This window comes from Pelophylax lessonae, assembly GCF_965119305.1.
Source record: "Pelophylax lessonae genome assembly, chromosome: 12".
NCBI lineage: Eukaryota > Metazoa > Chordata > Amphibia > Anura > Ranidae > Pelophylax > Pelophylax lessonae.
The window spans coordinates 219,224,900-219,250,573 of NC_138779.1; the positions used below are offsets into that span (position 1 = coordinate 219,224,900).

Here is a 25,674-nt window from a genome sequence, read left to right on the forward strand (position 1 = left end):
AATCTGGATACATTGTATATTCTGTGTATGATTGATCTATGCTTGGAATCTGGATACAATGTATATTCTGTGTATGATTGATCTATTATTGGAATCTGGATACAATGTATATTCTGTGTATGATTGATCTGTGCTTGGAATCTGGATACATTGTATATTCTGTGTATGATTGATCTATGCTTGGGATCTGGATACAATGTATATTCTGTGTATGATGGATCTATGCTTGGAATCTGGATACAATGTATATTCTGTGTATGATTGATCTATGCTTGGAATCTGGATACAATGTATATTCTGTGTGTGATTGATCTATTATTGGAATCTGGATACATTGTATATTCTGTGTATGATTGATCTATGCTTGGAATCTGGATACATTGTATATTCTGTGTATGATTGATCTATTCTTGGAATCTGGATACAATGTATATTCTGTGTATGATTGATCTATTCTTGGAATCTGGATACATTGTATATTCTGTGTATGATTGATCTATGCTTGGAATCTGGATACAATGTATATTCTGTGTATGATTGATCTATTCTTGGAATCTGGATACAATGTATATTCTGTGTATGATTGATCTATTATTGGAATCTGGATACAATGTATATTCTGTGTATGATGGATCTATGCTGGAATCTGGATACATTGTATATTCTGTGTATGATTGATCTATGCTTGGGATCTGGATACAATGTATATTCTGTGTATGATTGATCTATTATTGGAATCTGGATACAATGTATATTCTGTGTATGATGGATCTATGCTGGAATCTGGATACATTGTATATTCTGTGTATGATTGATCTATGCTTGGGATCTGGATACAATGTATATTCTGTGTATGATTGATCTATTATTGGAATCTGGATACAATGTATATTCTGTGTATGATTGATCTATGCTTGGAATCTGGATACATTGTATATTCTGTGTATGATTGATCTATGCTTGGGATCTGGATACAATGTATATTCTGTGTATGATTGATCTATGCTTGGAATCTGGATACAATGTATATTCTGTGTATGATTGATCTATGCTGGAATCTGGATACAATGTATATTCTGTGTATGATTGATCGATGCTTGGAATCTGGATACATTGTATATTCTGTGTATGATTGATCTGTGCTTGGAATCTGGATACAATGTATATTCTGTGTATGATTGATCTATGCTGGAATCTGGATACATTGTATATTCTGTGTATGATTGATCTATGCTTGGGATCTGGATACAATGTATATTCTGTGTATGATTGATCTATGCTTGGGATCTGGATACAATGTATATTCTGTGTATGATTGATCTATTCTTGGAATCTGGATACAATGTATATTCTGTGTATGATTGATCTATTCTTGGAATCTGGATACAATGTATATTCTGTGTATGATGGATCTATGCTTGGAATCTGGATACAATGTATATTCTGTGTATGATTGATCTATGCTTGGAATCTGGATACATTGTATATTCTGTGTGTGATTGATCTATTATTGGAATCTGGATACATTGTATATTCTGTGTATGATTGATCTATGCTTGGAATCTGGATACATTGTATATTCTGTGTATGATTGATCTATTCTTGGAATCTGGATACAATGTATATTCTGTGTATGATTGATCTATTCTTGGAATCTGGATACATTGTATATTCTGTGTATGATTGATCTATGCTTGGAATCTGGATACAATGTATATTCTGTGTATGATTGATCTATTCTTGGAATCTGGATACAATGTATATTCTGTGTATGATTGATCTATTATTGGAATCTGGATACAATGTATATTCTGTGTATGATGGATCTATGCTGGAATCTGGATACATTGTATATTCTGTGTATGATTGATCTATGCTTGGGATCTGGATACAATGTATATTCTGTGTATGATTGATCTATTATTGGAATCTGGATACAATGTATATTCTGTGTATGATGGATCTATGCTGGAATCTGGATACATTGTATATTCTGTGTATGATTGATCTATGCTTGGGATCTGGATACAATGTATATTCTGTGTATGATTGATCTATTATTGGAATCTGGATACAATGTATATTCTGTGTATGATTGATCTATGCTTGGAATCTGGATACATTGTATATTCTGTGTATGATTGATCTATGCTTGGGATCTGGATACAATGTATATTCTGTGTATGATTGATCTATGCTTGGAATCTGGATACAATGTATATTCTGTGTATGATTGATCTATGCTGGAATCTGGATACAATGTATATTCTGTGTATGATTGATCGATGCTTGGAATCTGGATACATTGTATATTCTGTGTATGATTGATCTGTGCTTGGAATCTGGATACAATGTATATTCTGTGTATGATTGATCTATGCTGGAATCTGGATACATTGTATATTCTGTGTATGATTGATCTATGCTTGGGATCTGGATACAATGTATATTCTGTGTATGATTGATCTATGCTTGGGATCTGGATACAATGTATATTCTGTGTATGATTGATCTATGCTTGGGATCTGGATACAATGTATATTCTGTGTATGATTGATCTATTATTGGAATCTGGATACAATGTATATTCTGTGTATGATTGATCTATGCTTGGAATCTGGATACAATGTATATTCTGTGTATGATTGATCTATGCTTGGAATCCAGAGGATGAAGATCTCCGGCCTTGCACGAGTTGTACGCCGCGTATGACTGCGGCTGGTCAGGTTCAGATCCCGACAAGGTTAAATCTTTCTTTCATCATCTTAAGAGGGAGCAAATGAATGCAAATTGTAATTGCTACACAGTGGCCAATCTTCCATAATGTGAAGTAAATTGGATAGCGGGGGATGGGGGACGTGACTGGGGGCTTCCCATAGATCTGATCGCTTTTCATATCTTTTTTCCGTCCACGGGAGGAGAGGGGGCAGTTGGATGACGTTGGATATTAATAGGTTCTGTCCTCCTATCTCATCCATCTCTATATCGGTATTCATCTTCTCACACACGGCTCTCCCCTCTCCATCGGCAGAACAAGGTTCTAATATGAAGCAGATTGAAGGGGCGGCCATGTTGTGTCATTCCAGACCTCTTCTGGTGGATTCTGGGATGTCCACCTTGCACAAAGTCAAAGTGGAAATGTCATACTTGCCAACATTTCAGTCCCCGGGACACAGTTAGCCTCCCAGTGGCCGGGTGGTCCCACCCAGGGGCGGGACAAGGGTAGGGCAGGAGGGGCAGCTGCCCTGGGCACTGTGGTATGTGTGGTGGGGGCACCACAAGGAGACTGGGGGGGAGGGGATTTGTGTTGAGAAGGGGAAATCGGGGGTGGGGCGACAGGGGAAGAGTTCTTCTATGAGGGCATATTTAAGGAGGTGTGCTAGAAGTGGTGATTTGGGGGGGGGGGGGGGGTGTTGTTTGAAGAGGAGATGAGGAGATGGGGGAAGGGGATTTATGCTAGGAAGAGGATTTGGGGGGTTTGTGCTATAAAAGTAAAACGCTAGAGGGGGATATTTTTTGGGGAATTGTGTTCGTAGGGATGATTGGAGGTATTTGTGCTTGGAGGGGAAATTTGTGGGTGGAATTTATGCTAGAAGGGGGGGGGGGAGAGGACTGTGCTGTAAGAAGGGGATTTGAAGAGGGTGGGGGGGGGGGGACATTTTTTTGGCGGGGGATTTGTACTAGTATGGATCATTGGGGGGTAATTGTTCTAGAAGGGGGAATTTTGTGGGAGGGATTTGTGCTAGGATGGGGGACTGGGGGAGAGTATTTTGCACTGGAAGGGGGGATTTGAAGGGGGGGGGGTGATTTGTGCTTGGAGGAGAAATTTGAGGGGTAGAAGATTTGTGCTAGGAGGGGGACATTTTCGATTATTCTTTATCAGATTCATGCTGGGGGCATATGGGGAGAGAGAGGATTTCAGCTGGAGCATTGGATGTGGGACTATCCCAGCAAATCCAGGACAGTTGGCATCTAGGAGACTCCCTGGGTCATTAGGAGTGGTTTAGACAGACAGACAGACAGCACTGTGACCCCTAAAGCTTGACCCCCCAACACCTTACAATCTGATTGCAAGGTATAAGGGAAGCTTAAGGAAATCATACAATCTGATTGCACAATTGTTTTACTGCTATATGGGGCTTTGTCGGAGGGATTTCCCCTCACTTCCTGTCCTGGTGACGATAGGAAGTGAGGGAAAATTTGTAACAAGGACCCAAAAACATCTGGCTGGGGTTCCAGTCTTCCCTTCCCCACCACCACAGCAATCCCCTCCCCCTAATACTGTATCCAGGACATAATTCACCTCTTTCAGTCTGATTTATCCTCTGTTCTTCTTACAGCTGGGTGGAGCCATTCACACACCGGTACAGAGCTCCCTTCTGGGCTTCTCGTCCGTCAGTACGTCACTGCCTCAGGGCTACTTATGGGTAAGTTCATTCTTTGTTTTTGTTTTTTTTCTCTGAAAAGTTAGATTATGAGGGGTTCCCACCATCCCTGTGCTGAGTTCCCGGGTCTGTACACCCGCTGTGCCCATTATGAGGAGTTCCCACCATCCCTGTGCTGGGTTCCCGGGTCTGTACACCCGCTGTGCCCATTATGAGGGGTTCCCACCATCCCTGTGCTGGGTTCCCGGGTCTGTACACCCGCTGTGCCCATTATGAGGGGTTCCCTCCATCCCTGTGCTGAGTTCCTGGGTCTGTACACCTGCTGTGCCCATTATGAGGGGTTCCCTCCATCCCTGTGCTGAGTTCCTGGGTCTGTACACCTGCTGTGCACATTATGAGGGGTTCCCCTCATCCCTGTGCTGAGTTCCCAGTCTGTACACCTGCTGTACCCATTATGAGGGGTCCCCACCATCCCTGTGCTGAGTTTCTGGGTCTGTACACCCGCTGTGCCCATTATGAGGGGTTCTTCCTATCCCTGTGCTGAGTTCCTGGGTTTTAGCTGGTACTATTTAATGGCGGTCTTACTATTGGGGTCCCCAAGAAGAACAGCCCTTAGTTTTTTGTGGAGTGGTCTCATCGATTCTATACAATACTGATGCATTGTTGTTCTTTGTATATAATAATAATAATAAAAAAAGAAGTAAATAAATCTTTTGGATTCCATGATTCGTAGATCTTGTGACCCGGGCATTGCAGGTACTCACCAGCCCTCTGGTCTTTCTCTGCAGGTCGGGGGTGGTCAGGAAGGGGGAGTCGGCCAAATCCAGATCTTCTCTTTGAACCACACCACTCCACGGATGCTGAAGGCCTTCCCTCTGCCGTCCTGCGTACTGTGCGTGGAGAATGTGTGCACCAAGGAGTGTGAGGAGAGCTCAGAAAATCAAGAGGATAGTACATTTTCACCTGTGCAGCCGGCGGTGTGTGTGGGCCTTCAGGACGGGAGGTAAGAAGAAAGGGTGCACCAAGGTTCTCTATCAGTGATGTCACGGGGATATGGCCATTGGCCAATCAATTGTGATGTGCCCTTTGACTGGTTAATATTGAACTCTAGTCTAACTTTTTTTTCTCCGCACTTTGTAACAAGTCCTCACCTGTGTTGAAAGGGATTGCTCTATATTTCCTGCAAACTTGCATCTCCACAATGGTCCTTTTTCTGACAGCACTTCCACCAGCTATGGTGGCAGTATGATTTTTCCACCAGCATAGGGTCCACAAATGTTTTACAGACACAATGGTCCTCTTCCTCCGTTTTGCAGACCAGTATATTGGGCCCATATAATGTTGGTAGATCTATGCTTTTTCCACCAGTATAGGTCCACCAATGTTTTACGGGCACCATGGACCCCCCTCCTCAATTTTGCAGACCAGCCCATGGTGCCCCTGAAAATGTTGGTGGAACAATACTTTCTCCACCAGCATAGGTCCACCAACCTTTTATGGGCACAATGGACCCCTTCTTCAATATGGCAGACCAGTCCATTGTGCCCGTAAAACGTTGGTGGAACTATGCTTTTTTCCACCAACGTTTTACGGGCACAATGGACCCCTTCCTCAATATGGCAGACCAGTCCATTGTGCCCGTAAAACGTTGATGGACCTATGCTTCTTCCACCAACGTTTTACAGGTACAGTGGACTCCTTCCTAAATTATGCAGAGCAGTCCATTGTGCCCATAAAATTTTGGTGGAACTATGTTTTTTCTGACAGCATAGTTCCACCAGCTATGGTGGAAGTATGGTTTTTCCACCAGCATAGGTCCATGAATAATTTACGGGCACAATGGTCCCCTTCCTCAGTTTTGCAGACCAGTATATTGTGCCCATAGAATTTTGGTGGAACTATGCTTTTTCCACCAGTATAGGTGCACCAATGTTTTTTACGGGCACAATGGATCCCTTAGTCTATTTTGCAGACCAGCCCATTGTACCCATAAAACATTGGCAGAACTATTCTTTTTCTACCAGAATAGGTCCACCAACCCTTTAAGGGCAAAATGATTACTCTCCATTTCCTGCAAACTTGCATCTCTACAATGACCCTTTTTCTGACAGCATAGTTCCAACAGCTATGGTGGAAGTATGCTTTTTCCATCAGCATAGGGTCCTCAAATGCTTTACGGGCACAATGGTCCCCTTCCTCAGTTTTGCATACCAGTATATTGTGCCCATAGAATGTTGGTGGAACTGTGCTTTTTCCACAAGTATAGGTCTTACGGGCACAATGGACCCCCTCCTCAATTTTGCAGACCAGCCCATGGTGCCCCTAAAAATGTTGGTGAACCTATGCTTTCTCCACCAGCATAGGTCCACCAACTTTTATGGGCACAATGGACCCCTTCCTCAATATGGCAGACCAGTCCATTGTGCCCGTAAAAAGTTGGTGAAACTATGCTTTTTCCCCCAACGTTTTACAGGCACAATGGACTCCTTCCTCAATTTTGCAGGGCAGTCCATTGTGCCCAGAATATTTTGGTGAAACTATGCTTTTTCTGACAGCATAGTTCCACCAGCTATGGTGGAAGTATGGTTTTTCCACCAGCATAGGTCCACGAATATTTTACGGGCACAATGGTCCCCTTCCTCAGTTTTGCAGACCAGTATATTGTGCCCATAGAATGTTGGTGGAACTATGTGTTTTCCACCAATGTTTTACGGGCACAATGGACCCCTTCCTCTGTTTTGCAGATCAGTCCATTGTACCCATAAAACATTGGCAGAACTATTCTTTTTCTACCAGCATAGGTCCACTAACCCTTTACGGGCAAAATTAACCCCTTCCTCAATTTTGCAGACCAGTCCATTGTCCCATATAATGTTGGTGTGGAACTATGCTTTCTCCACCAGCATGGGTCCACCAACCTTTTACAAGCACAATGGACCCCTTCCTCAATTTTGCAGACCAGTAATATTGTGCCCATAGAATGTTGGTGGAACTGTGCATTTTCCACCAGGTCCATCAATGTTTTACGGGCACAATGGACCCCTTCCTCTATTTTACAGACCAGTCCAATTGTACCCATAAAACATTGGCAGAACTATTCCTTTTCTACCAGCATAGGTCCACCAACCCTTTACGGGCAAAATGAACCCCTTCCTCAATTTTGCAGACCAGTCTATTGTGCCCATAAAATTCCAACAGCATAGCTCCACCAGCTTTGATGGAACTATGCTATTTCCATGAGCATATGTCCACAATGTTTTACGGGCACAATGGACCCCTTCCCCAATTTTGTAGACCAATCTATTGTACCCACAAATAGTCAGTGGAACTATGCTTTTTTTTTTTTTGCAATGAATTTTACTCTTTGTGGTTGGACTCTTCATAACTATGACCTCAGTAATGGATTGAGGTGGCACCCTGTGTTCTGACTATCTCTCAATATGTATTTACGGTATCACCAGAGGTCAACCGCCCGCCCTCCTTTTGTAGTGTAAAGGAAAAGTTGAGAGATGGAATTATTTTTCTGTGGGTAGGTTTAGTCTGGTGCTCCCGGAGCACAGCGGAATAAGGTCAGCACCCTTCTGGCATCGTCCCCATCGCCTTGCCTTTCCCAGGATCGGTTTATCATCTGCCTTCAGACAGGTATATGAGCTTGTATCAGGATGTATAACAGCGATGTCGAGATGAATAATAAATGAGGACTGCGTTGTACCGTGCTGGGAGGAGGAGGAGGACCTTGTGAGCAATTTTTGCAGAGTTTGATATCTTTACATCTCTCGACAGAAGAGACTGATTGCTCCTCCGCTTTACACGAGGCATGAAAGCCCCCCCCCCTCCCCCTCCCGTAACAGCCCTCTTTTCTCTTCCAGCATTCTGGTGTACAGCAGCGTAGACACTGGATCCACCTGTTTAATGGCACTCCGGAGCCCCGGCCTACAGCCTGTCCTCTGCCTGAGATTGAGCTACAAATACCTGTGTGCGGGGCTGCAAGACGGGACCTTGGCGTTGTACCCACAAAACTCAGGTGAGATGCTTTGCTGTGGTTCTGGTGCTATCCATAGCATACTAGAACCTTTAACTACTAATAATATGAGATCTAAAACTCAATTTGTTTCGCATGGAGTGGACAAGTGTTGAAACCCTTGTCAGGTTTGCTGTCTGTGTCCCCGCTGGGAGAATTTACACTACATGTCCCAGTGACAATTGAAGGTGTTAGGAAAAAACAACTTTCCAGCTGTCACCAGAATAGGGGGTGAGGGGAAATCTTCCAATGGGGGGTCTTCTGCTTAGTGATGACAGTCCAAGAGGGGACTTCACTTTTGGGAGATGTCCTCTCACTTTCTCTTGTGTCTCCAGAACAAAAACTGAAATCTCACCAATGGGACACAAATTGAAAATTAAATAACAAAATGAAAACCCAACAGGAGTTCTATCATTCCCTGCGCCATCCAAAATTACAAAAGTCTTTGCCGTTAGATGTACACACTATAAAGCTAAATGTTTCTGGACCATCACATCTATATGAGCTTGTTGGACATTCCTTTCTAAAACCATGTACTGTAATATGGAGTTGCCCCTCTCCCCAATGACCATTACTATGAATTTGGCCCCCCCTCCCCTAATGGTCATTAATATGGAGTTGCCCCCTCCCCCTTCCCTAAAGCCATTAATATGGAGTTTGTCTCCCCCCTCATGGTCTTCAACATTGAATTGCCTTCCCCATGGCCATTAATATCATCCTCCACTCTTATGGGAAGGTTTTTCACACATTTTTGAAGGGAGTTAGTTGGAATTTTTGCTCCCAATTCCAACCCAACCCAAAGGTGTTCAGTAGGGTTGAGGTCGGGGCTCTGTGCAGGACACTCAAGTTCCTTCACACCAAACCATGTCTTTGTGGAGCTGGCTGTGTACATAAGAGCACAGTCATGGTGGAACAGAAAAGGGTCTTCACCAAACTGTTCCCCCAAGGTTGGAGGCAGGGGAGGACTGGGCCAGGGGGGCAGTTGCCCCCCGGGCCTCTCTGATGCCTGTAAAAAGGTTGCACTGCTTCTGCCACAGACATGCCTAAAGGATTCCGGGTAAAAAAGTAAAAAGTCCCCACTGCTGACCTACTGAGTGCAGGATGAAGACAAGGATAGAGTGAGTGTAGCCCTCCCCCCTAATATGGATGGTGTAAACTGTGTCTGAGCTGAGGCCAGTGCAATGCCCCACTGGAGACTCTCCTCCCCTGGCCAGCCCCGACCGAGCGGTCCCAGACCCACAACCCCCCCCCCCCCCCCCCCCCCCCGTGGCCAGGTCAGGAACCTGGAACCTGGATTCGGCCAGTGAGTATAGAGTACCTGCTTCGGCCTGGAATGGGGGTCAGGAGGAGGCCAGGAAGAGGGAGAGTGGGAAGAGGCACCATGGGCCTCTGGTTTGTACTTGCCCCCTGGGCCGAAAGTTGCCAGTCAGCCTTTGGTTGGAGGAGCGCAATTGTCCAGTGGTTCCCAGCCTCAGTTCTCAGGTACCCCCCAACATGTTATGGGAATTTCCCTTCGATAAAATAGCTGTGATAAATACCAAGTCATTGACATTAATTGAAAACATGACCTGCTTGGGCTACTTGAGTACTGAGGTTGGAAACTCAAGTTACTCCACACCAAACCTGGTCGAAACCCATGTCTTTTTTGAGCTGGCTCTGTACATGGGGCAGAAAAGGGTCTTCACCAAACTGTTACCTCAAGGTTGGAGGAGCACAATTGTGTACAACAGTGTTTCCCAACCTCAGTCCTTATGTCTCCCCCAACAAATAATGTTTTGGGAATCTCCCTTAGGCTGGCCATACACTATACAATTTTCTTGTTCAACTTTCCTTTAGATTTACCAAAACCATGTAATATAGGGTCAAACCTAAACACTTTCAATTTGTATGCAATCAGGCAGGCTCTTGCACTACATAGTTAAAGGTAAATCTAAAGGAAATTGAATAAGAAAATTGTATAGTTTATGGCCAGCCTAAGACAAAAAAGGCTGTGATGAATACCAAACCGTTGACTTTAATTGAAAACATGACCTGTTGGGAGTACTTAAGGACTGCGGTTGAGAACTCAAGTTTCTCCACACCAATCTTGTCAAACCATATATTTATGGAGCTGGCTGACAGGGCCACAGTCATACTGGAACATTAAATGGTCCTCACCAAACTGTTGCCACAATGTTGGAAGTGCACAGTTGTTTACAATGTTTTTGTATGATGGAGTATTAACAGTACCCTTCACTGGAGACACTAGAACTCAACCATTGGGAGGCGGGTTCACATACTTATAGCCATATAGTGTATTTAAAGCCATTAATGTTTTGTTTTTTCCTTGTTTGTATATCTCTTTGATACATGAGAGGGTGTCCATAAAGATCAGAATCGGGGCCTGCGATAATCTGGCCATGTACGGTCTTCTGTTTTTTTCCTCCTCAGAGCTATTTTCCATCGTTGTATGAGTGGTTGCTGAATTTCCCCCTTTCTATCTAGATTTTCTGGCAGTTTACTGTAATGCTCTAACTCAGGGGGCTCCAAACTTTTTAATACAATGGGCCAGTTTACTATTCTTCAGAGTTTAGGGGGGCCGGACTGTGGACCATCGGAGTAGAAAATGTCCCAGCATCAGTGGAAGTAACACTGCCTCAGGCAGAGTCTGTAGTTAGTAGGAGGATAAAAACTGCTTCATCGTTGTTATCAGTGGGAGGAATAGTGCCCCATCATAGGTGTTAGTTGGAGGAAAGGGCCCCATAATTGCTGTTAGTGGGAGGAATGGTGCCCGTCACTGGTGTCAATGGGAGGAATGGTGCCCGTCACTGGGGTGAATGGTGCCCATCACTGGTGTCAATGGTGCCCGTCACTGGTGTCAATGGGGTGAATGGTGCCCCATCACTGGTGTCAATGGTGCCCCATCCCTGGTGTCAATGGGGTGAATGGTGCCCCATCCCTGGTGTCAATGGGGTGAATGGTGCCCCATCCCTGGTGTCAATGGGGTGAATGGTGCCCCATCCCTGGTGTCAATGGGGTGAATGGTGCCCGTCACTGGTGTCAATGGGGTGAATGGTGCCCCATCACTGGTGTCAATGGTGCCCCATCACTGGTGTCAATGGGGTGAATGGTGCCCCATCACTGGTGTCAATGGTGCCCCATCCCTGGTGTCAATGGGGTGAATGGTGCCCCATCCCTGGTGTCAATGGGGTGAATGGTGCCCCATCCCTGGTGTCAATGGGGTGAATGGTGCCCCATCCCTGGTGTCAATGGGGTGAATGGTGCCCCATCCCTGGTGTCAATGGGGTGAATGGTGCCCGTTACTGGTGTCAATGGGGTGTATGGTGCCCCATCACTGGTGTCAATGGTGCCCCATCACTGGTGTCAATGGGGTGAATGGTGCCCCATCACTGGTGTCAATGGTGCCCCATCCCTGGTGTCAATGGGGTGAATGGTGCCCATCACTGGTGTCAATGGGGTGAATGGTGCCCCATCCCTGGTGTCAATGGGGTGAATGGTGCCCGACACTGGTGTCAATGGGGTGAATGGTGCCCCATCACTGGTGTCAATAGTGCCCCATCACTGGTGTCAATGGGGTGAATGGTGCCCCATCCCTGGTGTCAATGGGGTGAATGGTGCCCCATCACTGGTGTCAATGGGGTGAATGGTGCCCCATGATTAGTATCAATGGGAGGAATAGGGCCACATCATTGGGAGAAATAGTGCTCCATTGTTGGTATCCATGGGAGGAATAGTTCCCCGTATCAATGGGAATAACAGTGCCCCATTGTTGGTATCATTAGGAGGAATTGTGCCCCAATATTGGTATCAATGGAAAAAATAGTGCCCCAAGGGCCAGACAAAGGCAAAGAAAGGGCCACATCTGGTCCATGGGTAATAGTTGGAGACCACTTCACTAACTCACCTGTCCATCGTTTCCTCCCAGGAGGATTATGGGATCCTGAAACCCCTTCCACCGTGCGGGTAGGAACCAGCCCCGTCCACGCTCTGCTTGCTCTGGATGACTGCATATGGGCCAGCTGCCGGAATCGAGTGACCGTGCTGGAGACCGAGACAGAGACAGAGCCCCTCAAAGTCCAGGTAAGGCCAGCTGAGGCACTGTTTATGGCTATAGCTTTATTTATTACTAGAGTACAAAAAACTATGACAGACCCACATTACCGGATGCTGGAGTAGATACTAGGGTGGTGTCATCCATTTTTGGAAAATGGTACAACCAAAAACACGGACACATCTTCAAGGCCTCTTTTATGTAGCTTGGCATGCCCCCCAGGCATTGTACACATTTAAACATTGAGGAGCTGTCTATCTATATACAGTGTGTGTGTATATATAATACTTTCATGTCAAAGTATTTACACTGTGTAACATCTTTCACATTAAAAAAAAAAAAAACAAAACAGTAAGGTTAGCCAAATTTTTTTTTGTATAAATTCATGAAAGTGTTTTACTTGCCCAAAAAATTTGAAAGACCGCAGTGTGACATAAAATATTGCAATGACCGCCATTTTATTCTCTAGGGTCTCTGCTAAAAAAAAAAATATATACAGTATATATGTAATGTTTGGGGGTTCTAAGTAATTTTCCAGCAAAAAATACTGATTTTAACTTGTAAGCAAAAAGTATCAGAAAAAGGCTTAGGCATAAAGGGGTTAAAGCAAAAAAAAAAAACATTTTATTTTTTTTCTTCTAAGGGGAGATTTGGGGTCTTTTTTTTTACCCCAGATCTCTCCATAAAAAGGACCGGTCATGCTGTATTTTTTTTATTGCAAGGGATGTTTACATTCCATGCGATTAGCAATGAATGTGATCTAATTTTTTTTTTTTTTTAAAGTGACCATGTAAAAAAGGGAAAAAAAAAAAAAAAAAGAAAATATTAAAATTTTTTTTTTTTTTAAATAGCTTAGTCTGCAATTTTCATAGTCATGAAAATAAAGAAAACTCTTTGAACGAGAAGGTGTGTCCAAACTTTTGGTCTGTACTGTGTGTGTGTGTGTGTATGTATATGTATATATATGTATGTATATATATATATATATGTATGTATATATATATATATATATATATATATATACAGATTTTTAGCTTAAGCAACAAATGTCAGAAAAAGGCCAGGTCAGCAAGTGGTTAATGCAGCAGGCAGATGAGCTCCCGCGAGTCACATGTGCCTCCCGAGCCATTGTTTGGTTGTCACAGCCGTAGAGTGCGCCATTTTTTTCATATAAAATACCACTTTAATTTAAAAAATAGCATCTTGGTACCGTAGAGAACGGTGATCCTCCAGCAGCTTATCAGAAGTAAACAGAGGTAAAGTCAGCCAGCCGTGTGCACTGACTGGGCCCCCCCCCCAACGCGCCCCCCCGGGAAATTGGTTGTAGCGCCTGCGTCATGCTTAGTAACCCGGGCTCAGAATGGCGCTCTGCTCCATTGAGTTTGCTCGTCGCTGTGCCTGGTAATGACAAAGTTGCAGTTTATTGCGGGAAGAATTGTAACCCGGGATTTAATTACAACTATTGATTAGCAGAGGGAGGGGGCGAAAATTAATTAGTCTTCGCTTGGAAATTCTTCTTCGGCTCCAGATTTCGTGCCCCGGGGAGGGGAGGGGGGGGGGGGAAGAGACTCCATCCAGCTCTGTGTGGAGCCGGTGTAATCTCCTACCCTGCAACAAGACAACTGAACCAGTAAATATACATATAGCAAGAGGTAGTTGTCTTCTACTGGGAGCAGAGATATCGCTGCCCACAAGGGGGTGCTATTGTCCCAAGCTTCCATTTTTGATAAGCTGATGGGGGCTTTATTTAGCTTGGTCCAGCTGCTGACTGGTGGGGTATTTTCCAGGGATTGGTATTATTGGTGTCAGCAGGACAGGAAGTGGGCGCAAATCATTTTAAAGGCCGTACAAGCTTACGACTGTAAAATTTGTCAATTGTGATAGTATTCATTTATTTTTGGTTAGATAAATAAAATAGTTTTACGGTCGTAACCTTGTACGGTCATTTATTTTTTTATTTATTCATTTATTTAAATAAAAAATAAATAATTACCTTCACAATTTTACGGTCGTAACCTTGTACGACCATTTATTTTATTTATTTATTTAAATGAAAAAAATGGATTTTTGACTTACCGTAAAATCCTTTTCTCTTAAGTTCATTGACGGACGCAGTCCTCTGATCCATATCGGTAGGGTTATACTGCCCCCTACAGTCCTACTCCTGTAGGGGGCAGTATAACCCTACTGATATGGATCAGAGGACTGCGTCCGTCAATGAACGATAGAGAAATAAATAATTACCATCACGATTGACAGTTTTACGGGCATAACCTTGAACGACCATTTATTTTTGTCAATTGTGATGGTAATTATTTATTTCTCTATCGTTCATTGACGGACGCAGTCCTCTGATCCATATCAGTAGGGTTATACTGCCCCCTACAGGAGTAGGACTGTAGGGGGCAGTATAACCCTACCGATATGGATCAGAGGACTGCATCTGTCAATGAACTTAAGAGAAAAGGATTTTACGGTAAGTCAAAAATCCAGTTTTTTAATTTATTTAAATAAAATAAAAAATAAATGGCCGTACAAGGTTACGACCGTAAAATGGTCAATTGTGACGGTAATTATTTATTTTTATTTTAAATAAATAAATAAAAGGCCGTACAAGGTTACGACCGTAAAACTGTCAATTGTGATGGTGATTTTATTTATTTTTTATTTAAATAAATAAATAAAATAATAAATGTCCGTACAAGGTTACAACCGTAAAATGGCCAATTGTGATGGTAATTTTATTTATTTTTTATTTAATAAATGGCCGTACAAGGTTACGACCGTAAAATGGTCAATTGTGATGGTAATTTATTTATTTTTTATTTAAATAAATAAAAAAAATAAATGGCTGTACATTTATTCCAGAGAGGGGAAATAGGAGGGGCAGCTCACAGCAATACCCGAGTGGTCACTAGGACAGGAAGTAAAGGGAATCTCCACAATGGGGAAATAATAGAGGTTTTATAACCCTCCCCTCATTTTCCAAAAACCGAATTTCGGGCCCATTCACACCACATGCAGTCCAGTGCACTTTTTTTCTGCATTAAAAGCGCATGGAAAGTAAGTTATATGGTTTCCAATAGCATATTTCACACCAGTGCTTGCAGTTCTAGTTCCATAAAAAAAAAAAAAAAAAAAAAATAGAGCATGCTGCATTTTTCCTGTACTAGAATGCTGTAAAACACATCAAAAACGCACATTTCCTTATTTAAGGTTAAGAAAAAAGAAGGGTAAAAATGCACTGGAACTCATCAAAAACGTGCATGCAGACTGTGTTTTTATGGTGTGAACTGGCACAATAATATTCTATAATCACTTTTTCTCTATCGCTCATTGACAGACGTAGTCTTCTTGATTCTCAAGAGCTGGGTTATGTTGTCTCCGCAGGAGTAGGACTAGGCAGAAAGACAAAACGTTCTGGCTCCACCTTAGGGGCAGTCCCTGAGGGTATATCCTCCCTCTCTCTGCTACAGGGAATCAGTTTTTTTCTGTCTAGTCAGGAGTAAGGACCTAAGTTCCTTGCTGGGATCTTTTGGTCCTGGCAAGACTTTTTTTCTTTAAGAAAAAGACATTTTTTAGGTAGTTTTCTCCAGTGTTTTTTTCCTGTGAGATCTTCAAGCAAAAATGCCGGACTGGGCGACACTTGTGGTCACCCCAGCCTGCCTATGAGCGCGCGCAGACCATGGCATTGCGCTTGGTCGGCCGCGACATATTCAAGTAAGTATGCGGGGCCGGGCGACGGGCTGGATGTTGAGATCCAGTGGTCACCCCGGTTTCTGCCTACGAGCGCGTGCAGACCAGAGCTCCGCGCTGGGTCGGCCGCGACGGAGTCCCAGTGAAGGGACTGACTTTGCGAGTTAAAAGTCTCGCTTGGACGCCAGGTACCAGAGAGTCGAGGCGTCCGGAGTGGTCCACAAACCCCCACCCCGGTGGAGAGGGTATTGTGAGGAGAGGGTGCCTGTCGGTTCGGTATGGTGAGTAAACGTTCCCTTTTTTCCTCGTTATGAGGCAGTATGTATTATGGGCCCCTCCATATATGGTCAGTATATATCTGATACTTACAAGTCCCCCTTGTAATACAGCATGTGTTTGTGGGAAGTGGACTTGGTTTAAGAGCTAACACTCTACCCAGCAGACTGTAACATTACAGCAGACATAGGAGGTATAATCCTACCTTATGTGCAGTGTATCTTCTGTAGATCCATATATCGCCTCTTAGCAGAGATGCAGGTGGATGTGCTGGGAAAACGATTTCGGCGGTCCGCCGCCATTTTGCCGTAGACCGAATGCATGTATGTCCTCAGGTCACGCCGGCCGCCATGTTTTTGGAGTCTTATGGCTCTTCTATGGGGGCGGCCATGTTTTGTGAGCCCAGCTACCTCGTGGAGAGCTGGGAACGCCGGAAGGCGTACACAGGGGGCGGAGCCACGCCTTCTACCCGGGAAAAAGCAAACAGCTCCTTCCAGTCTGTGTAAGACAGACGCTGACTGCAGTTGGTTGGAAACTGCACTGCATCGGTTGGTGAGCCTTGGGGGTCCCTCTCTCTCTCTGTGGGATCGAGAAGCAGGTACTCTGAGGGGCGCTATTGCGCTAGGGGGAGACACATAAAAAAAAAAAAAAAAAAAAAAGAAAAAGTTTTTTTTTTGTTTGCTGGCTAAGGTGTCCTGTATTAACATGGACCCTGCCACTCATGTATCTCCTCCGGATCCCCTCGAGGGGTCTGCGGGATCCTCCAGCACCCCATTGACAATTGAATCATTGTCAGCTATTATGGAAACTTTTGTGTCCCGGGTGGAAGTGGCTTGTCAGGGACAGGGCGCAAGAAAGCGACCCCCGCCTAACCCCTTATTATCTGAAACCTCGGATTCAGACTCTGAGCCTATTTCTGCAGTTGCAGGTACCTCATCTGGGATTGGTGTCTCGGGTCCTGTCTCTTCAGACAGTGAGGAGGATGTTTCGGCATCCGCCATAGCCCGAGAGGAAGCGTTGGTAAACGCACTCATTGTATCTGTTCAAGAGACCTTAAGGTTACAGGGTATTCCATCAGAAATAGCTGAAACTGAAATCCCTTTTGGGACGAAAAAACGCATCAAAGTGGCGAAGGTTTTTCCATTGCCCAAATGTTTTGGCAATCCAATCGAAGAAGAATGGCGTCTGCCAAAACGCACTTTTACTATTTCTAAACGCATTGACAGGCGTTATCCGTTTGAGGAAACCCTTATTAAGAAATGGACAGAACCACCTGTGGTCGATTCACCAATTGCTAGATTGAATAAAGCCACGGTTATTCCTTTAGAAGACGCTCCGTCTTTTAAAGATCCAGTGGATCGCAAGATAGAAGCTATGTCTCGCACCATGTTTTCCTTGATTGGATCAGCTTTCAGACCTATAATAGCTATTGGTCTGGTTTCGCAGGCTGTAACTGAATGGACCAAGTGGTTACGCCGGGACTTAGAAGAGGTCCCTCAGGCGGTATCAGATTTGTTGGAACAAATGATACAGGGGTTACAGTTTGTGTGTGATGCGGCGTTAGACGCCACTCCATTATTGGCGCGAGCATCAGTCTCAGCAGTGGTTCTCAGGCGTACACTGTGGCTAAAAGGTTGGTTAGCCGACCAAGGTTCCAAAAAAGCATTGGCTAATATCCCCTTTTCAGGAGAGCGTCTATTTGGAGCCAACTTAGATGAGATCATTAAAGATCTCACGGGTGGAAAGAGCACCTTTTTACCGCAAAATTTTAAAGGTAGAGGAACTCGTCAAAGACGAGGGCCTTCTTTTTCTGCTCACAAGAGGTTTTTTCGTCCAGAGGGTGAAAAAACTAAGTCCTCCAAAGCTCCTGCAGGAGGCGTCAGGGGTCGTTGGTCGGGCAAGCAAAAGCCCGCCCCCTCCAGACCTGAAGATAAACCATCCAAAGCCTGAAGGTGCGCCCCCACCCATAACTGGGGTGGGGGGACGTCTTCGCCGGTTCCCGGATCCATGGCTTTCCAGAATCCCGGACAAATGGGTTTGCGAAGTCATAAGGTCAGGGTACAAGATCGAGTTTCGATCTCTCCCACCGGCGCGATTCTTCCCTTCCAATATCCGACTATCCGCAGATCGTTTAGAAGATCTGCGGAGAGCAGTCACAGATTTACTACAACAAGGAGTGGTAGTCCACGTTCCTTGGACAGAACGGTTTCAAGGGTTTTATTCAAACCTGTTTACAATACCCAGGAAAGAGGGCAAAGTGCGTCCAATTCTGGACTTAAGAGCACTCAATTCTTTCGTCAGCATAAGAAGATTCAGAATGGAGTCCATTCGCACGGTAGCAGCCTTCCTGCATCCAGGGGATGTCCTAGCGTCCATAGACATCAAGGACGCCTATCTTCACATTCCCATTTTCGCAGGACATCAGCGGTTTCTACGCTTTTCCGTAGAGGAGAACCACTATCAGTTTGTGGCGTTACCTTTCGGTCTCGCCACGGCTCCGCGGGTCTTCACAAAGGTGTTGGCCCCAATGTTGGCACTTCTGCGCCAAAGAGGTATATCGATCCTTGGTTACCTAGACGATCTTCTGCTTCATGCAGAGTCTCCTCAGACCTTGCTACAAAACATAGAAATTACTATGATTTCTTTACAGGAATTCGGGTGGCTGGTGAACCAGCAAAAGTCTTTTCTGGTTCCCACCCAGAGGCTCGAATATCTGGGTCTAATTCTAGACACAGTCAGGACAAGAGTTTTTCTTCCGGTAGGGAAACTCCGAAAGATTCAATCAGCAGTCCAGTTGTTACTGTCCAACAGCTGGTCTTCCCTTCGGACTTGCATGAGGGTTCTGGGGTTGATGGTGGCTTCGTTCGAAGCAGTCCCATTTGCCCAGTCCCATACCCGAATTCTTCAGCAAGAGATTCTTCTCAGATGGAATCGGAATCCGGAATCCCTGGACAATCAGATCCGATTGAGCAAACAGACCAGAGAGTCTCTGGTCTGGTGGCTTCGGTCTCCGATGCTCAGCCAGGGAAAGTCATTTCTGCCAATATATTGGACGATAGTGACCACGGATGCCAGTCTATCCGGATGGGGAGGAATTCTCGGTCAGTTATCTGTCCAGGGACTTTGGTCCCCGGAAGAATCCAGGTTACCGATAAATGTATTGGAACTGAGAGCGATCAGACTTTGTCTGATTCACTGGACCGAGCAGCTCCAGGGCAGCCCGGTTCGGATCCAGTCGGACAATGCCACGGCCGTGGCTTATGTCAATCACCAGGGGGGCACCAAGAGTGTCCGAGCGGCCAAAGAAGTGGCTTGCATTCTTCGCTGGGCGGAACGATTTGTTCCAGCAATCTCTGCGGTGTTCATTCCGGGGGTGGAGAATTGGCAGGCAGATTATCTCAGCCGTCAGACCCTGGATCAGGGGGAATGGTCCCTCCATCCAGACGTTTTCCACCAGTTGTGCCTACGGTGGGGCACCCCGGATGTGGATCTGTTGGCATCACGATTCAACAGGAAAGTTCAGAGATTCGTGGCTCGCTCCCGCGATCCTCTAGCAGAAACCGCAGACGCACTGATCGCCCCGTGGGGGCAATACCAGCTAATATATGCCTTCCCTCCTCTCGCGTTACTGCCAAGACTTCTTCGCAGGATAGAGGAGGAAGGAATCCCAGTAATCCTGGTAGCTCCGGACTGGCCTCGTCGAGCTTGGTACGCCGACATGGTCAGACTGGTGGCGGACGTCCCGTGGAGACTTCCTCTCAGGGAGGATCTACTGTCTCAGGGACCGATCTTCCATCCTGCTTTACGATCGCTGGCTTTAACGGCCTGGCTATTGAGACCCAGGTGCTGAAGGACAAAGGTTTATCAGCTTCAGTTATTCCTACTCTAGTTGAAGCAAGAAAATCTTCCAGAAAGATTTATCATCGCACATGGAAGTCCTACAGTGCATGGTGTGAACCTTTGGGGTTCCGTCCTCGGTCTTATTCGATTAGTCGAATATTGGCTTTTCTGCAACAAGGGGTTGAGCAGAAACTGGCCTTGAGTACTATCAAGGGTCAGGTCTCAGCATTAGCCATCTTCTTTCAGAAGCCTTTGGCTACTCATTCCTTGGTGCGGAACTTCATCCAGGGGGTGCGACATCTGGCTCCGCCAGTGCACGCGCCGTTACCCCCCTGGGATCTTAATTTAGTGTTGTCGGTTCTTCAGAAACCTCCCTTTGAAGATATTAGGGAGATTCCTCTACCCACGTTGTCCCAGAAGGTGGCCTTCTTGGTGGCTATTACTTCTGCACGCAGGGTGTCAGAACTGGCCGCATTATCTTGTCGTTCACCATATCTGGTGGTTCATAGAGATAAGGTGGTTCTTCGTCCGAATCCATCCTTCCTACCAAAAGTGGTTTCAGAATTTCATCTGAATGAAGAAATTGTATTACCTTCCCTGTGTCCTAAGCCCAGTCATCCTCGGGAGTTTGCTTTACACTCCTTGGATGTGGTCCGGGCGATCAGGGTATACTTGAAAACGACAGACTCGTTTCGCAAGACGGATTCACTTTTTGTGATCCCAGATGGACCCAAAAAGGGGTTGCCTGCATCTGCCGCGACCATTTCCAGATGGATCAGACAGACGGTAGTACAGGCTTATTCTATTAAGGGTCGGGAGCCCCCGTTCCCTGTTAAGGCGCACTCCACTCGGGCACTTAGTGCGTCATGGGCCTTTCGCCATCAGGCGTCAGTGGTCCAGGTGTGCAAGGCGGCTACCTGGTCGTCGGTGCATACCTTTACTAAACATTATAAAGTTGATGTAATGGCATCGTCTGATGCCTCGTTTGGCCGCAAGGTTTTGCAGGCCGCAATTTGAGGAGACCAGTGGTCTACCTCGAGGGTTTTTTTCCGTTGGAAAATTTTTCTTTAGTCTCATTCTTTGTTTATAATGAGCCTTTAAAACTTCTAGTTTGGCACCAGTTGGGCCTTCTAGATTGGATTTGATTTTGTCAATCCCACCCCTCATTTGTGGCACTGCTTCTGGATGTCCCAGCTCTTGAGAATCAAGAAGACTACGTCTGTCAATGAGCGATAGAGAAAATGGATTTTTGTAAGATCTTACCGTAAAATCCTTTTCTCTTAAGCTCATTGACAGACGTAGTACCCGCCCCTCTATCATTGAGTTGGGTTGGGTTAAATTCTCTGTACTGCTTTAAAACAGAACTGATTCCCTGTAGCAGAGAGAGGGAGGATATACCCTCAGGGACTGCCCCTAAGGTGGAGCCAGAACGTTTTGTCTTTCTGCCTAGTCCTACTCCTGCGGAGACAACATAACCCAGCTCTTGAGAATCAAGAAGACTACGTCTGTCAATGAGCTTAAGAGAAAAGGATTTTACGTTAAGATCTTACAAAAATCCATTTTTAGCTATTGTACTTTTTTTTATTTTTATGGCAATCAGACACCAAGAATAACAATAAAAACAAACACCCATTCAATTTTTTTTTTTTTTTTTTTTTTTATCCAATTTTATTTTTGAAATTTGTATGGCAAATAGATACCAACAATAACCAATAAAACAAACCTACATTCAATCCAAAGTCAAATCACCATACCAAGCAGTATCAACATCAATCCTTTGTATACATCATAGTATAGATTTTCCCAAAATATTCATAAAAATGCTAAAATATTCAGAAATACAAAAATATCATATAAAAAAAAAAAATCAAAAAGGCTATTATTGTATTGTGTAAACCTATGGGCCAGAGCAATTTTTATATTTCCTCTATAGGCCTGTTTATTTTTTGCCATACTTTTTATATAACAAAGTAATATACATTGAGGTTGATTTAATAAAACTGGAGAGTACAAAATCTGGTGCAGCTCTGCATAGAAACCAATCAGCTTCCAGCTTTTATTGTCAAAGTTTAATTGAACAAGCTGCAGTTAGAAGCGGATTGGCTGCCATGCTACCAGATTCTGCACTATCCAGTTTTTAGTAAAATTAACCCCCCCCCTTTTTTTTTTTGCTGGCAAAGTAGGTTTTGGAAGACGATATTGCCAAAATAAATCACATGATTTTCTATGCAATCCATAGACAAAATGAAAAGCAGAATTGTATTTTTACATTGTGCAGAGTTTCGAGGCCATTCAAGACGAGGGGGTGAGCGTTACTCACATGATAAGAGCCGGCGGAGGAGTATGGATGGCGTTCTCAGAGGGCTCATCAATACGTCTCTTCCACACCGAAACTCTGGAACTTCTACAGGAAATGAACATTTCTACCCGCACCTTATCATTGCCAGGTAATGCTTTATTCTGATCATTGTCATTGCCAGGTAATGTCTAGGACTTACCTCTTTCACTGCTAGGTAATGAATGGCACTTACCTCTGTCGTTGCTGGGTAACACCTGGGACTAGCCCCTGTCAATTTAAAACCTAAGACTTGCCCCTGTCACTTTAACACTTGGGACTTGCCCCTGTCTTTCTTAGGTGATGCCTGGGACTGGCCTCTGTCGGGTAACACCTGGGACCTGCACATGTCACTTTAAAATTTAGGACTTGCCACTGTCCTTGCCGGGTGACACCTGGGACTTACCTCTCTCTCACTGCCACGTAAAGCCTGGGACTGACCTCTGTTGGATAACACCTGGGACCTGCCCCGGTCACTTTAATGCCTGGGACCGGTCACTTTAATGCCTCGGACCGGTCACTTTAATGCCTGGGATCTGCCCCGGTCACTTTAATGCCTGGGATCTGCCCCGGTCACTTTAATGCCTGGGATCTGCCCCGGTCACTTTAATGCCTGGGATCTGCCCCGGTCACTTTAATGCCTGGGATCTGCCCCGGTCACTTTAATGCCTGGGATCTGCCCCGGTCACTTTAATGCCTGGGATCTGCCCCGGTCACTTTAATGCCTGGGATCTGCCCCAGTCACTTTAATGCCTGGGATCTGCCCCGGTCACTTTAATGCCTGGGACCGGTCACTTTAATGCCTGGGATCAGCCCCGGTCACTTTAATGCCTGGGATCTGCCCCGGTCACTTTAATGCCTGGGATCTGCCCCGGTCACTTTAATGCCTGGGATCTGCCCCGGTCACTTTAATGCCTGGGATCTGCCCCGGTCACTTTAATGCCTGGGATCTGCCCCCGTCACTTTAATGCCTGGGATCTGCCCCCGTCACTTTAATGCCTGGGATCTGCCCCGGTCACTTTAAAGCCTGGGATCTGCCCCGGTCACTTTAATGCCTGGGATCTGCCCCGGTCACTTTAAAGCCTGGGATCTGCCCCGGTCACTTTAAAGCCTGGGATCTGCCCCCGTCACTTTAATGCCTGGGATCTGCCCCGGTCACTTTAAAGCCTGGGATCTGCCCCGGTCACTTTAATGCCTGGGATCTGCCCCGGTCACTTTAAAGCCTGGGATCTGCCCCGGTCACTTTAAAGCCTGGGATCTGCCCCCGTCACTTTAATGCCTGGGATCTGCCCCGGTCACTTTAATGCCTGGGATCTGCCCCGGTCACTTTAATGCCTGGGATCTGCCCCAGTCACTTTAATGCCTGGGATCTGCCCCGGTCACTTTAATGCCTGGGACCGGTCACTTTAATGCCTGGGATCTGCCCCGGTCACTTTAATGCCTGGGATCAGCCCCGGTCACTTTAATGCCTGGGATCTGCCCCGGTCACTTTAATGCCTGGGATCTGCCCCGGTCACTTTAATGCCTGGGATCTGCCCCAGTCACTTTAATGCCTGGGATCTGCCCCGGTCACTTTAATGCCTGGGATCTGCCCCGGTCACTTTAATGCCTGGGATCTGCCCCGGTCACTTTAATGCCTGGGATCTGCCCCGGTCACTTTAAAGCCTGGGATCTGCCCCGGTCACTTTAATGCCTGGGATCTGCCCCGGTCACTTTAAAGCCTGGGATCTGCCCCGGTCACTTTAAAGCCTGGGATCTGCCCCGGTCACTTTAATGCCTGGGATCTGCCCCGGTCACTTTAAAGCCTGGGATCTGCCCCGGTCACTTTAATGCCTGGGATCTGCCCCGGTCACTTTAAAGCCTGGGATCTGCCCCGGTCACTTTAATGCCTGGGATCTGCCCCGGTCACTTTAATGCCTGGGATCTGCCCCGGTCACTTTAATGCCTGGGATCTGCCCCGGTCACTTTAATGCCTGGGATCTGCCCCGGTCACTTTAATGCCTGGGATCTGCCCCGGTCACTTTAATGCCTGGGACCTGCCCTGGTCACTTTAAAACTTAGGACTTGACACGGTCACTTTAAAACTTAGGACTTGACACGGTCACTTTAACATTTGGGACCTGCTCCTTGTCCTTGCCAGGTAACACCTGGGACTTACCTCTGTCAGGTAACACCTGTCGCTTCAAAACATGGGACTTGCCTCTTGTCCTTGCTGGGTAACACCTGGGACCTACCTATCTCACTGCCATGTCATGCCTGGGACTGACCTTTGTCTGTAACACCTGGAACTTGCCCCTGTAACTTTAGAACTTGCCCCTGTCACTTTAGGACTTGCCATAGAGTCACTTTAACTCCTGGAGCCTGCGCTTGTCCTTGCCAGGTGACACCTGGGACTTGCCTCTCTCACTGCCATGGCATGCCTGGGACTGACCTTTGTCAGGTAACACCTGGGCCCACCCCTGTCAATTTAAAACTTAGGATTTGCCATGGTCACATTTACTCCAGGGACCTGCCCCTTGTCATTGCCAGGTGACACCTGGGACTTGCCTCTCTCACTGCCATGTAATGCCTGGGACTTACCATTGTATAGAGTACAGCCACATTGTGTGCCAGTTTAGAGTAATATTAAAGTTAAACTCTGGGCAAAAACCTGTTGCTGCTTAAAAAGTGTTCATTGGTGATAGTCTGTCTTTTACTTAAAGTCTATTTAAAACGGCATGCCGATGACGTGCCAATCGAGTCGCCGTTGTTTGAATTTGCACCAACTTATGTTCACAATTTACTTTAACCTTCTTTTTTTTCTTGCTTAAATCTGAATTTAGTATTGAAAGGGGGAAAAAAGCTCTCTGAAAGTAAATGCATAATTTTAGTGAAACAATGTACCGATGTTACATAGTGGTTGCTTAAAAGTGATATATTTTTAATCAGTAGACTTGGCTGATTATATTTTGGAGTAATCAAAGGGGGGGTTGCTCAAATGACATAAATGTTGTGCTGGATAAAAATGACAAACCATTGCTTTTTATTCAAATTTTGTATTTATTCCCAAGAAAAATACAAACATACACAC

At 45.4% G+C, this 25,674-nt stretch overlaps 1 protein-coding gene across 1 annotated transcript in view; it reads left to right on the forward strand.

Moving 5' to 3' along the window:
• The window catches only part of ARHGEF10L (Rho guanine nucleotide exchange factor 10 like), a 146,912-nt gene that overhangs the window by 118,021 nt on the left and 3,217 nt on the right, over positions 1 to 25,674 (forward strand). The window contains exons 22-26 of the mRNA XM_082273488.1: positions 4,341 to 4,427; positions 5,174 to 5,388; positions 8,255 to 8,409; positions 12,332 to 12,486; positions 22,548 to 22,716. Of these exons, the coding sequence (XP_082129614.1) occupies positions 4,341 to 4,427; positions 5,174 to 5,388; positions 8,255 to 8,409; positions 12,332 to 12,486; positions 22,548 to 22,716 (781 nt within the window). The remainder of the gene's footprint in view (positions 1 to 4,340; positions 4,428 to 5,173; positions 5,389 to 8,254; positions 8,410 to 12,331; positions 12,487 to 22,547; positions 22,717 to 25,674) is intronic.